We start from the raw sequence: 13,567 nt of genomic DNA, 5'->3' as shown, positions 1-13,567 counted from the left end.
AAGGAAAAGAAAGAGAAGAAGTAAAAAAGGGAAGAAAGCGAAAGAAAGAAGGAAAGAAAAAGAGACTAAATGAGTTCTCTACCCAAGATCAGGTTTTTAAGCAAATGTTGTATTTCAACTTCACTTTTTAAAATTTTAAGGATTTAGCCATCACTGTTAAAATCCACAAGTTGTTAAAAAATTTCCGGAGAGAGAGTGCAGCTCCCAGAGTGAAGGTTTAGAGAAGAGAATGGGGAGTCCTGGAGAGTTTTGATAAGCAAATAGGGCTCCGCGCTCTCGCGCGGTCTCCATTGGCTGTTCCCTCGCCGCCAGATTTTGACACAAATAATCAGATTGAAAATCAGGGAGGGGAACAGAAGAGGAAAACACACACACACATACACACACAGAGGGTGGGAAGAAAAAAAAAAAAAAAAAAAGGAGAAGTATCTATTTGTGCCGAGAGTCACGAATTGACCGGGCGGCGCTGATCCGCAGAGAGACGCAGCCAGGTTCTCCCCGGCGGACCGGCTCCGGACAGGTGAGTACTGAGAACGCTCCCGCCTTTCCTTTTGAAATTTGCATATCTCACTTAGAGATTGTTTCCAAGTAGGTTACCTAGTCCCTTTGGCAGTCCTCAAGACTAAGGTGGGCTGGAAAAAAATCTCTTTTGTGGAATGTGGCTTTCAGCTCTCGAGCCCAGAGAAGAGATGGCAAGGAAGCAGTCTCAGCTGAGATGCTTCCAGTCCGCGTACCTGGTAGGAATTACCTTCCGCCAACTGCGGGTGATCACCGGGGGGTTTTTGTTGTTGTTTGCTTGTTTGGCCCTAAGTTTCCCCGACCAGGGATAGAACCCGAACCCGAACCGGTGGAAGCTCGGAGTCTTAACCGCTGGACCGCCAGGGAAGTCCCATGAGCACCCTTGGAAGATCTGGTTTTAGGCTGACAGAGGTCACCTGCCTGCACAGAGTCACACCCACACCCCAGCTCTCCCAGGGACCCGGACAGGCAAGGCAGGTCACCCGCGGAGGTGCCCCGAGGCGTCCCCCACCTGTGGGCTCCGACTGGGTCTGTCCCCAGGGCACTCTGAGCCTTTCTTGGCTGTGAAATGAGAGAGTGGGGTTGAGGACTCTGAACGGAGTCCAAGCTTCAGCATCCAGAGTCCCAGGCAACTTTCAGCAAATCTTCAGCACCCAGAGTCCCAGGCAACTTTCACCAAAGTTCCTGGGACACTTGGAGAGGGATGCTCTTCTCATCGGAGCCCCTCAGGGGAGGGGGAGGCTGCCATCTCCACCGTACCCCAGCCTCCGGGAACAAGACACGGGGAGAGATGGTGCCTCAGCCTCTTCTACCTAATTTTGATGGAGAAGCCAAGACAGAATCTGCGTGGGGAGAGGCGCTCGCTCTAAACTAGGGCTTGTTAAGGGGGGCTTGTTAAGAATGTCTGTGGCTATGTGCCTGTGTACATTTTTCTGGGAAGAACATCCACGGTGTTCATGAGACACCGTGGTAGGGAGGGGTGCACGGATTAACCTGCAGGTTCCAGGCGCGGGTCTGGTGGAAGCCAGGCGAGTTGCACCTGCCCGTGTGGGCTCACTCCCTACACGTTTCTGAGTGGACAATGGGGAGAAGATTTCAGGGACTGCCCCCGCAGCGGGTAAGACTCCAAGCTCCAGTGCATGGGCGGACTGGTTCAATCCCTGGTCGGGGAACCAAGATCTCACATGCTGTGCGGCGTGGCTCCCATCGCCCCCCAAAGCAACTATACTCCAATAAAATTCCACTTAAGAAAAAAGATTTCAGTCTTAGTGAGGGGGCACATTTCTGGTCCTCAGAGGTGGTTTGGAAAGGATTCTTTGCATAAGAAGATGTGTGAGGTTTCTTCCAACTCAGATTTGGGGGGCAGAGGGGGTTCCCTGGAGGTCCAGTGGTTAGCACTCCATGCATCTATTATAGGGGGCATGGGTTCAATCACATCCCTGGTCGGGGAACTAAGATCTGGCAAGTTGAGCAGCCAAAAGGGAAAAAAAAGCTTTGGGGGTCAGAATATCAGTTTCTCAGCAGAAAGTTCTTGGGGATCACCAGAGAGCTCTACCTGCTTGGGTCTGACTGATGGAGCCACTCAAAACCAGGGCAGAGCATTCCCTCCAGGCTGCCAGGACGGTGGGGTGGGGTAGGGGGTTCACGGAGAGTCTTAGGAGTCAGATCTCCAGCCCCCCCCAACCCGGGAAAGCCAGCCTGATCACATGCAATGCTTCACTGTGATACAACATCTCAACCCTTTTCAGAAACAAGAGAAAACTTTACCCCTCCTCAGTCTTAAAGGGGTTTTTGTTCCTTTGTTTCAAGGAATTCAAATCCATGGGAGCAGCTTAGTCTCTCGTTTAGAGATGCTGGGGAAATGTTTTGTTCACTCCCTTTTGTTTTTATTGAGGTAAATGGCACAGAACATGAAACGGGCCGTTTGAACCATCTTTGAACTGGCCAGCCCCGGGGCGTTTAGTGCATTCACTTTGTGGTGCTACCATCACCACTGTCCACTCACAGAACGTTTTTCATCTTGCAAAAAACTGAAACTCTGTCCCCATTCCACAGTTACTCCCCATTTTCCCTCCCCCAGCCTCTGGCCCCCACCAGGCTACTTTCTGTCTCTGAACTGGACTACTCTAAGTAACTCACAGAAGTAGAATCATACGGCATTTGTCCTTCCGTGTCTGACTTAATTTCAAGTAGTAATGATGACCTCATTGTTCATCTATGCTGTAGCATGGGCCAGTATCTCCTTTCTTTTGGAGACTGAATAATATTCCCTTTCTATGTCTAGACTACATTTTGTTTATCCATTCATCCACCTTTTTTTTCCCACCTTTTTTGGCTATTGTGAATAATGCTGCTATGAACCTGGGGGTACAAATATCTGTTCAAATCCCTGCTTTCAATTCTTTGGGGTATATACCCAGAGGTGGATTCATCCATTCTTTTTTTTTTTTTTTTCCTTTAATTTGGCTGTCTTGGGTCTTAGTTGCAGCATGTGGAATCTATTTCCCTGACCAGGGATCAAACCTGGGCCTCCTGCATTGGGAGCTCAGAGTCTTAGCTACTGGACCACCAGATATCCTTTTGACATTACATTCTCTGAACTTACAAAGAGGCTTTTGAGATTCTTCCAAATTTCACGTAGAACTAATGCCCACTCTCTGCTGGGGCCCCGAGAGGGACCAGGGCTCATGCCCCCTGCCTCCTACATGGAATGAGTGGCTTGTTTGTTTGTATGTGTTTCCCCTTGAGTTGTATCTTCAAACATAAAGGAAGTCCAGGGGTCCCTCCTAGCAGATGCTGAGAAACGGAGGCTTTCTCAACCCTCCCAAAAAGGGAACCTGAGTGATGAGTTTCTTAGTCAAGGTGGGTCAGTCCCGCGCTCAGAGACAACGAACCCCAGCATGGGATTTTAGAGCAAAAGGGAAGTTTAGAAATCTCTTAGTCTAACCGTCCTTTTGAGAGATAGGAAAACCAAGCCCCAGGTTGGCGGCAGACAGGGTCAAGTTCAAGGTCACAGAACCCGATTTGGCAGCTCGGGAGGTGCCGTGTTTCGTGGAAACCCCAGGGCAGCTGCTCTGGCTCCAAGTGGAAGTCGGGGTGCAGGGCTGCCCCCCTTCAGAAGCACTGGCCGAGATTCTGACTCGGGGCCAGGGCAGGGGGGGGACCCTCTATCAGGATTGGGGGTTTCTGAAGAGATATTAACAACGAGGCTCTTTCCGGAGGCCCTGATACCATCAAGGCCTCTGTTTTATGAAGAAATCTTGGGCTTCTTTCACAATCTCTGCTCTTAGTTCTTTCTCATAACAGGTTCGTGTGAATCAAAACAGTGTGGTTGTTAATTAACTATAGTATAGGTGATTGGTTCCTGTTTTTTTTTTTTTTTTTTAAACTCAGCTCACAGGGGCCAGAAGGAAGTTCTCTGGGTGCCTTTGGCCCCCACGGGGAGCTTGATGGCTCAGCTGTAGGCTTGGCTATGCCACTGTCAGTTTGCCAGGCTTAGCGGAGAGAATGTTCTAGGGAGGGAGGGGGAGGGGGTGGGGAGTGGGGGTTATTACTAGAGTAGGCCTCGGGAAACCTTCCTCCATCTGGGGAACCCCAGAAACAGGGACCCCCATGCTCTCTTGTTTAAGTGCCCCCAAATCCCAGAAGTGCCGTTGTGTTATCACCTGAATTCCCATCAGCTGACCTCGAGGGTCTCCTCCGGTTGAGCCCAAGTGGTCCTGGAAGCTTCCTAAAAGGAGTCTGTTCTCTCACCAGCCTCTCCACCCCAAACTCCTCATGAACCCAAGTGGGGCTGGCTGGGTTCCTAAAAAGACCAAAGATAGAGAATCTGTCTTCCTCCCCTCCCCACTCCTGCCCCTCCAGGGAGCCTTCCCCTCCCTGCTCCAGGCAGGCAATCGTCAGTGTTGGAAGGATCGCACGCAGTCCAGCAGAGCGCGGGGCCAGGAATCCAGGCCCTGCAGGGCAGGGGCGATGGGCCCAGCCCCCGTGCAAGGCCCTGGACAAGCCACGTGGCTCTGTCAGCCTCGGGTGTCCCCCTGTGACCCGCGACGACGGTCACTGCCTCCCTCGCCTGGTGGGGGTCAGAGTCGGTGACCCCACACTGTCAGCGTTTCCTCCTCAGCTTGTCAGCCCAGCTCCCTCTGCCCTGAACCAGTGCCCACCCCGTGGTCTGACGGTCAAGAGCACGGAGGCCCGGGAGGCGAACCTCTAAGTCTAGCTCCGCCTTGCTCTGGGACCCTGAGCCAGTCTCTCAGCCTCAACTCTTCCTCTGTAGAATGGGGTCATGGCGACTCAGCTCACACGCCAGGCTTATCCTAGCTGAGCTGCAAGAAGTATTCCCCTGTGTTCTAGCTCAGCGGCTCTAACACCTACCTCTGGTTCTAGTTGATCAACTAATAAAATGCTATGTTTTTTTTTTTAAAAAAATCATGTTTTGATTGAAAGACAGACCACGGTTTTGGAGGCCCCCCAGAACAAAAGGCGAGGAGAACCCAGCCCCCCCGGCCCTCCCCGAGTGTGGAGGTCTCCTCCCACTCTGCCCGGGGTCTGGCCTCCTCTGGGGGCGGGGAGGGGGGCTCCCAAAGCCAAGAGTTAGAAGGGGGAAGGAAGAGGGGGTGTGGGGAGCCCTGGGTGAGGGGAGACGGGGAGGCAGGAGGAAGACTGTCGCTGGGAGATAAGGCGGCCGCGGCTGCCCCACAGTCTGGGGAAGACGGCAGGCCGGCCTGGCCTTTGAGGTCAAAATCTGACGGCTGGACGGGACCCCGGAGGCCTTCAGGTCCCACCCCCTCTTTTCAGAGCCCGGAGGGGAGGGGCTTGGAGTGTGTCCTGTGCCCATCCATGCCCGCTGGCTTCAGCCAAGACACCGGGGATGCCACCTGACCCAGCAGGACCAGGCAGCGCCCGCCCCGACCGAGCCTCTGCTCCGCGGGCCGAGGCCCCCCGGGGCACCACGCCAGGCCCCTTACACGCTTGCAATAATTAAAGGTCTTTCTCAGCCCAGCAGCCCCAGGAGGTTGGTTTGTGATCCCCATTCAGCAGATCTGGACACTGAGGCTTCCATCAAGGTGGGGGCTGGGCCTGAGCCGGGCCCCCAGGGCGGAGCGGCCACGGCCCAGACTCCTGCTGCCCCCAGAGGGGCAGGCGGGCTGGGCAGGGTTGGTGCCTGCCCTGGGTCGTCCCCTTGGGGAAGGGGTGATCGGGGTCGGCTCCCCAGGCAGGGCTCCAGGCACTCTCTAATCTGCCGGCTCCCAGCCCCCCACCCCGGCCACGGCCTTATCACCCAGAGCCTTGCTGTAGTTTGGAGCTCCCCGCGAGCTGTTTCCCGCGCTCTTTTTCCCGCGCTTAGCCCTATCACGCCCGCCCGCAGTCTTGCCCAGCGTGACTCCTCCTCCAGGCCCAAGCAGAGCTGTTGGCGGACAGGCAGTGACTGAGTAATTCCTCCCACTTCTGCCCGCACGGGCCTGGGGGTGGGGCGGACAGAGGACCACCTGATGATGCTCTGTTTCCCGGAGCCCTCAGGAGACCCTCATGGCTGGGATCGGGGAGGTGACACGTTGGGGACAGGGGCCGCAGCTGCTCTGTGCCCCAGAGGGCTCTGCACCCGAAGCCAGGAGGACCGGACGCTCAGGCTGGCCTGGCTCTGCCCTTGCCTGGCCGCTAACCCGCCGGCTGAGTGCTGGGCCTGGGCTGCCCAGGGCTCAGTCCTCGCACTTGGTAGACACTGACCTCCTCCTCCGTGTGCACAAAATGACCTCAGGCCTCCAGCGTTGAGCCTTGAGCCCCGCATACAGCTCCAACCATCCCCTCCACCCACAGGGAGAGAGAAAAGGCCCCTCCTTCCCTGGGGAGCAGGTCCTGGGCTGGGCCGTGGACCAGGGTGGCATCAGCTCTCGACTTACACGATCGATTGTGTGGGGTTTGCAATCGCCGTGGCCTCCCCCGTTGCAGCCCACCTGCCAGGGTCCCCTCTGATAGGCATTGAGCGCATACAGTGGGCTCGCCGGCCTCTGGAACCTGGAGGCCCCACCTTACAGAGAAGATAACAGGCCCAGAGAGGTTAAGCGACGGCCCCAAACTGCACAGCAGGTGAGCTGGGATTCCAGCCTGCGAGCATCTGACTCCCAAACTGAGCTCAGACCGCAAGTTTCCACGGTCTCTGAATGCAGACCCCAGTGGGATGAGGAAGCAGGTTTCTGGGCGCAGGGTCCACAGTGGGTCACAAATGGAGGTACCCCTGGCCTTCGTTCTCTCTTCCCAGCATAACTCAGGGCATGCAGCAGGAGCAGTCTGATCTGGGATCTTCTAGAAGGGAGTGTATTGGTTTCCCAGCAAGAGAGCAGTGAGGGACGTTAGGCTTTGTAGCTGCCATAACGAAACACCAGGACTTCCCTGGTGGTTCAGTGACTTAGACTCAGCACTCCCAATTCAGGGGGGCCTGGGTTCAATCCCTGGTCAGGGAACTGGATCCGGAACGCCACAGCTAAAGATCAAAGATCCCGCGGGCTGCAGCTGAGACCTGGTGCAGGCAACTGAAGGGAAGTGAAGTCGCTCAGTCGTGTCCGACTCTTTGCAACCCTGTGGACTGCAGCCTACCAGGATCCTCTGTCCATGGGATTTTCCAGGCAAGAGTACTGGAGTGGGTTGCCATTTCCTTCTCCAGGGGATCTTCCCGACCCAGGGATTGAACCCGGGTCTCCCACATTGCAGGCAGACGCTGTACTATCTGAGCCACCAGGGAAGTAACTAACTCAATACAAATAAATATTAGAACAAAACTCACAAACCAGGTGGCTTAACCCCCAGGAGCAGATTCTCTCAGGGTTCTGGAGTCTAGAAATCCAAAGTCAGAATGTCGGCAAAGTCAGCTCCTTCTGGAGGTTCTGAGGGATGGTCCATTTCGGACCTCTCTCCTGGCTTCTGGTGGTGGCCAGCTAGCCTTGGCTTGGGGCTACATCCCTCCAGCCCCTGCCTCCGTCTCCATGTGGCCTTCCTGTGTGCACCTGGGTCGTGTGTCCACATTTCCTTCTTCTTAGGACACGAGTCATATTGAATCTAGGGTCTCACTGAACCCGATGTGACCTCAGCTTCACTTGATTGCATCTACAAAGACCCTATTTTCAAGCAAGGTCACAGTCACAGGTTACGGGTGGACGCGAACTTTAAGGGGACACTATTCAACCCAGGAGGGCTTCCCTGCTGGCTCAGTGGTAAAGAGACTGCCTGCCAATGAAGGAGACACGGGTTCCATCCCTGGGTTGGGAAGATTCCCCTGGAGGAGGAAGTGGAAATGAACTCCTGTATTCTTGCCTGGGAAATCCCATGGACAGAGGAGCCTGAGGGGCGACCACGGGGTCACAAAGAGTCGGACACGATTTAGTGGCTGAGCATGCAGGCACACTCATCCAACCCAAGTCAGCGGATTCTGATTTTAGGAGGACGCCCTGAAACATAAAGGAGCATTTTCCTTCTTGTCCCACCTAACCCTTCTCACCCTCTCTCCCGGTAGGTGTGGGGCACCCGCTGACAATGCCACGCTCCTTCCTGGTGAAGAGCAAGAAGGCTCACACCTACCACCAGCCCCGTGCCCAGGAGGATGAGCTGCTCTGGCCACCGGCCCTTGGCCCTGGTGAGTCCGAGGCCGCACCCACCGGCCTTGCTGCCCCACGAGAGGGGGACGCAGGAGCATCCCATCTGGAAGTAGCCGCTCTTTTGAGTCTGGAATCAGGAGGGGCTCAGTAAATGCTGGTTGAATGAATGAATGGATGGATGGCTGCCCCATCTCTTCTCAGCCTGTGGGGGTGATGAGCGCATCCTGATTGGATCTGGCCCTCAGCCGCTGACACGTGATTTGTGATCGGAGGGCTGATCCAGGGCTGAAGTTGGGTGCTTGGAAAAATGGAGCTCTCCAGGGGGTGGGGGTGGGGGGCTCCTCCTGGTCTCCACCCTGCTCCCAGCATCCTGGGTAGAAGCCCCTGAGTGTGACTCTCCAGGAGCAGCCGCAGGGAGTCTCTCTCTGGTGTCCCCCACCCCCAAACTCTTACCAGATCTCTAAGCAGAGCTAAAGTCTGACCGTCTTGTCTCCCCAACAGTGGCCAGGGACCAGGTCCCGAGCACCATCCCTGTCCTCAGCTCCCTGTTCCCAAACCAGCGCCTGGACTGGACGGACCTCAAACGGGAGCCGCAGCTGGAGCTGGAGCAGAGCCCGATGACCCGGATGGCCTCGGGCCCAGGTGCCCAGCCCGGGGCCCCCGCCTCTCCCCAGTGGGCGCAACGGGACTCAGAGGGTGGGCAGGGTCCCTTGGAGCTGTGGAGTCAGGAAGGGTCGACAGTCTGGGCTCTCAGGCTTCTGCTTGGATCCCTCCAGGACGGCGAGCTTATTCCCTGCTGAGAACCCCCGTGTGGTGGGCAGGCTGCGCAGGCCCACGCGGTGGGCGAGATGGGTGCTCTGCAGGGGTTGGGGTGCTTTTCTGAACTGAAAAGTTGAGGAGTCACAGTGAGCACCCAGACCTTCCCCCCGCAGGAAATAATTCGGGCTGCACACCAAAGCCTCAGCGTGGGGTCACGGTGGAGGGTGGCGGGGAGCAGGCGCCTGTTCTTAGCGTCACCACTAGACGAACATCCCACCCTCCACAGAAGGACCTGCTGTGACGTCCCGACCCCAGGATGGGGACTCGCCCTCCTCCGACTCACCCCCGTTCTACAAGCCCAGCTTCTCCTGGGACGCCCTGGCCTCCTCCTATGGCCACAGCTACCGGCAGGCCCCCTCCACCATGCAGTCCGCCTTCCTGGAACGCTCCGTCAGCCTGTATGGCAGCCCTCTGGTGCCCAGCGCCGAGCCACCCTTGGACTTCAGCCTCCACTACTCCCCGGGCATGGACGCGTACCACTGCATCAAATGCAGCAAGGTGGGCTGCCGGGCCTGCTCGTACCCCCTCCCCAGCACCCTGTCAGCCACGAGTGTCCCTAGTTGGGCACCCCCTGTGCTGTGACTCGGGTCCTCTGGTGGGATCAAGAGTTCACAGTGTTCGTCTTCATCATCACTCTGAGCCCTGACCGCGTGTTAGGCCCTGTGCTAAGCACTTGATGTGCATGAGCTCCAGGAGGTAGACGAAGGGCTAAAGTTCAGAGAGGTTGAGTCACTTGCCCCAGAACACACAGCAAGTAGCTGTCAGAACCACCATGCCCACTTGGCTCTGCCCAACTCCCGCATCTTAACCACTAGGCAACTCAGCCTCCAGACAGGGCCAGAAGGGGCCTTCCAGATCTGCCCTCCCTTGCCATTCTATAGCCAGGAAAACCAGACGCAGAGAGGGACAGAGACCTTCCCAGGACACACACACGCGCCAGCAGAGTCAGCAGCCCAGTGATGGCTGGCTTGCGTCCTCCTCTGGACGTCCACCTGCGGCCGAGCTGGGCGCCCCCTCCCCCCTGCAGCCCCCTGGCCTCACGCTCTGCCCTCCCCCGCAGGTGTTCTCCACCCCCCACGGGCTGGAGGTGCACGCCCGCCGCTCTCACAGCGGGACCCGGCCCTTCGCCTGCGACGTCTGCGGGAAAACCTTCGGCCACTCCGTGAGCCTGGAGCAGCACACGCACGTCCACTCCCAGGTGGGCAGCTGGCCGGGCACACGAGCCCCGGGGCTCTCCCCAGGAATCCTAGGGGGCTGGGGGTGGGTCTCTCTCCACGCCCCTAAGAGTGACAGACTGGGGCCCCTTATCGTCTGCCTCCTTGATCTGGGTGTCCATCCGCTGCCCTTAACAGTCCCTGACAGACCAGGCCGGCTCTGCGTACAATTGGAAGAGGCTAGGGGCTCGGGTGGGATGTCAGGTGGGTGTCTGGGATGCTGAGGAGCGCTGAGGAGCGGCCCCGCCTTCTGGGCGCTCAGGGCAGTTTTCTCCCCTTTGAGGCCCTTGACTCTTGGAATCCGGGAGTCAGGTTTAAATGTTCATCTCGTCCACTTAGCCCTGCCTGATGCCAAGATCCCTTCTTCAGGATCCCATTCCAGGGAAAGCACCTGATACTGCCCTGAGGGCTAACACCTGGGTAGATCTGAAAGCTCAGGAGGAGAAACAGGCCGGGATGGTGAGAGCGTCCGTTCGTGATCACGTTCACAGTCACGCCAGCTGCCGGCTCGGTTCTCGACCTCCAATCCTCCCAATGACCCTTTGAGGTCACTACTCACTAGTCCAATGTACAGATGAGGAAACTGAGTCTCAGGGAGGTTGAATGACTTGCCCAAGGTCATGTGGCGAGTAAGAGGCAGCAGCCAGATTCGGGGCCCCCAGAATTCACTCTTAAGCAAACCACAAGGTGCCCCAACAGGACACCGCTCAGCCGCCAGGCTCGGCCCTCCTGGGAGGGGCAGGAATGGGGGTGCCCTGCGTCTTGTTCCTCCAGGCCCTGTCCTTGAGGCCACCCCAACGGAGTGTCCTATTCCTCAGGGGATCCCGGCCGGGTCCAGTCCTCCGCCCAGCTTGGCAGCCCCAGGCCGCGAGGCCCCGCCTGACCCCCCGGGGCCTCGTTTCCTCCGGCAGGAGCGCAGCTTCGAGTGCCGGATGTGCGGCAAGGCCTTCAAGCGCTCGTCCACCCTGTCCACGCACCTGCTCATCCACTCGGACACGCGGCCCTACCCCTGCCAGTTCTGCGGCAAGCGCTTCCACCAGAAGTCCGACATGAAAAAGCACACCTACATCCACACCGGTGAGGCCTGGGCTCCGCTCCACCCCACCGCCCCTCACCCGCCCGGGCACCCCCAGCCCCTCCAAGCACCCCGCAGGGCCCAGGCCGAGCCTCTGAGTGTCCCCGCCGATCACTGTTCGAAGGTCCAGGCTTTAGGACCTGGCTGCGGGGAGGGCAGGGGGGTGTCAGGCTGCCAGGGGAGGCTGCTCCCTTCCAACTGGAGGGCTGGACGCTGTGCTGCTTAAAGGAAAGAAAATGCACAAAAAAAATACCGGAAGGAGAGAGCAAAATGTCAGCACTGTGACCCACGGGCAGAAGTGAGAGTGGCAGGTGAATTCCTCCTGCCGCCATCATTCCTTCCTTCACTCATTCTCCCACTCATTCATTCCCCACTTGTCATTCATTCATCCTCTAGGCATTCATTTATTCATTCCCCAATTCATGCCCACACACATACATTCCCCAGTCTATCATTCATTCATCCCTCCAGATACTCATTCATTCATTCCTCCACTCATGCATCCCCCATTTGTCTTTCTTTCATCCTCTATGCATTCATTTATTCAGTCCCCAATTCACACCCACACTCATTCATTCATCCCTCCACTCATTCATTCCCCATTCTATCGTTCATTTGTCACTCCAGATATTCATTCGTTCATTCCTCCACTCATCCATTCCCCATTTGTCATTCATTCATTCCCCAGTTCACTTCCACATTCATTCTATTCCTCATCCTATCATTCATTCATCCCTCCAACTATGCATTCATTCCTCCACTCATTCATTCCTCCCACAGCCGGTCATCCATTCATTCTATCATCCATTCACCCCTCCAGCCATCTGTTCATTCATATCTCCATTCATTCATTCCCCCAGTCATTCATTCCTCAGCTGCTGACCAGCGCCTCTTTTGTGCAGAGCCCTGGGCCAGGTGCTGGGCTCCATTGGTAAACAAAGTGGACCCAGAACTGGGATACAGTTCCCTGAAAGGGGTGGGTGGTCAGACTTTTTCTTGCCTCCCTTTTCTAATAATTTTCAAAAGCGAATGTGAGATAAAACATAATAAAGTCCCAGAGAACAAATGCAGGGCACCTGGCCCGGGCGACCCTGACCCTGTCTCTGCTGCCGCAGGTGAGAAGCCACACAAGTGCCAGGTGTGCGGGAAGGCCTTCAGCCAGAGCTCCAACCTCATCACCCACAGCCGGAAGCACACGGGCTTCAAGCCTTTCAGCTGTGAGCTGTGCGCCAAGGGCTTCCAGCGCAAAGTGGACCTGCGGCGGCACCGGGAGAGCCAGCACAACCTCAAGTGAGGCTGCCCTGAGCCCGGCTCCCCGCCGGCCTCGAGACCGTGTCACCTGGAGAGAGGCCAGTCTCACACACCCAGATCCCCAGTCTCGTGGAGGCAGCCCTGGACAGGACTCATCCAACTTGGTTTGAGACTCAAATTGCTGTGTGACCTCAAGGAAGTCACCTTCCCTCTCTGGACCAGCATTTCCCCTGCCGCTGCAAAGGGGCAGCTGGGCCTTTTCCAAGCCGATGCTGTCTGCAGGTCCGGGAGCTCAGAGCCTTCCCCTGTCAGAGCCCAGGAGGCCAGAGTAGCCCCAGGTGGGCCCAGAGAAATCCTCCCCTATTTGCTGCCCCCGGGGATCGGGTCAGCTTGGCTTTCAGCAGGCCTCTTTCTGGGAGATGGTCAGAGCCATCTCCCGCCTCAGTGGGAGGCCTAGCACCCCTCTGCTTCAGCCGGCTGATCCCCACTTCTGACGGGCACTCGGGCCACGGGGATTCCAGTTCTGCTGTCAGACCATGGAGAAGCCAGCAGTCACTGCTGTCAAAAGCCTGCTCCTCTCAACAGCTGTAAATAAAAATAAAGACACCCCTTTACTTACATTTGACCAGCATTTGTTCAGTGCCTACTGGGTATGAATTACTGCTTGAGGCTTTGGGGAGGGATGGTACGGAGTCTTAAAAAGCAGAGAAAGCTCTGTAGTCACTCACAGACACGTTGAGAGACCAAACAGGTAAGCGCCGGGGCAGAGCCGTGGAGACCCCTGTGACAGGACGGCAGGCGGGGCCAGGTGGGCGTAGCCGGGGGCACTCTGTTTCCTGTGACCGCTCTAACAAGTCACGCCAGCTTGGCGGCTTCAGCAACACCAAGGGGGACTTCCCTGGTGGTCCGGTGGTTAAGACTCCACGCTTCCAATGCAGGGGGCGCAGGTTCGATCCCTGGCTGGGGAACTAGGATTCTGCATGCTATACAGTCTGCTCAGTCATGTCCAACTCTTTGTGACCCTGTGGACGGCAGCCCGCCAGGCTCCTCTGTCCACAGGGAGTCTCCAGGCAAGAACACTGGAGTGGGTGGCCATGCCC

The 13,567-nt window shown here is 56.9% G+C and overlaps 1 protein-coding gene across 2 annotated transcripts; it reads left to right on the top strand.

Annotated features, from left to right (window-relative positions):
• Positions 1-367: 367 nt before the first annotated feature.
• Positions 368-13,085, top strand: GFI1B (growth factor independent 1B transcriptional repressor). Of its 2 annotated transcripts, none has more exons than XM_043916343.1 (7): positions 368-520; positions 8,027-8,146; positions 8,610-8,750; positions 9,154-9,425; positions 9,988-10,125; positions 11,053-11,218; positions 12,332-13,085. In XM_043916343.1, exons 2-7 carry the CDS (start codon positions 8,047-8,049, stop codon positions 12,508-12,510), a joined length of 996 nt encoding a protein of 331 aa, XP_043772278.1. In that variant the 5' UTR covers positions 368-520; positions 8,027-8,046; the 3' UTR covers positions 12,511-13,085. The 2 variants fall into 2 exon arrangements, with proteins under 2 accessions (XP_043772278.1, XP_043772277.1); XM_043916342.1 differs by having other exon boundaries at positions 10,960-11,218.
• Positions 13,086-13,567: the final 482 nt, after the last annotated feature.

This window comes from Cervus elaphus, chromosome 11 (assembly GCF_910594005.1).
Source record: "Cervus elaphus chromosome 11, mCerEla1.1, whole genome shotgun sequence".
NCBI classification, from domain to species: Eukaryota; Metazoa; Chordata; class Mammalia; order Artiodactyla; family Cervidae; genus Cervus; species Cervus elaphus.
This window is presented reverse-complemented; position numbering and strand designations above follow the sequence as displayed.

Bases quoted from the DNA above. Each gene is read 5' to 3' on its own strand.
- GFI1B (XM_043916342.1), top strand. From the start codon at position 8,047: ATGCCACGCTCCTTCCTGGTGAAGAGCAAGAAGGCTCACACCTACCAC. The intron at 8,147-8,609 runs GTGAGTCCGAGG...TCTCCCCAACAG, and splicing joins GCCACCGGCCCTTGGCCCTG to TGGCCAGGGACCAGGTCCCG. The intron at 10,126-10,959 runs GTGGGCAGCTGG...CCTATTCCTCAG, and splicing joins ACACGCACGTCCACTCCCAG to GGGATCCCGGCCGGGTCCAG.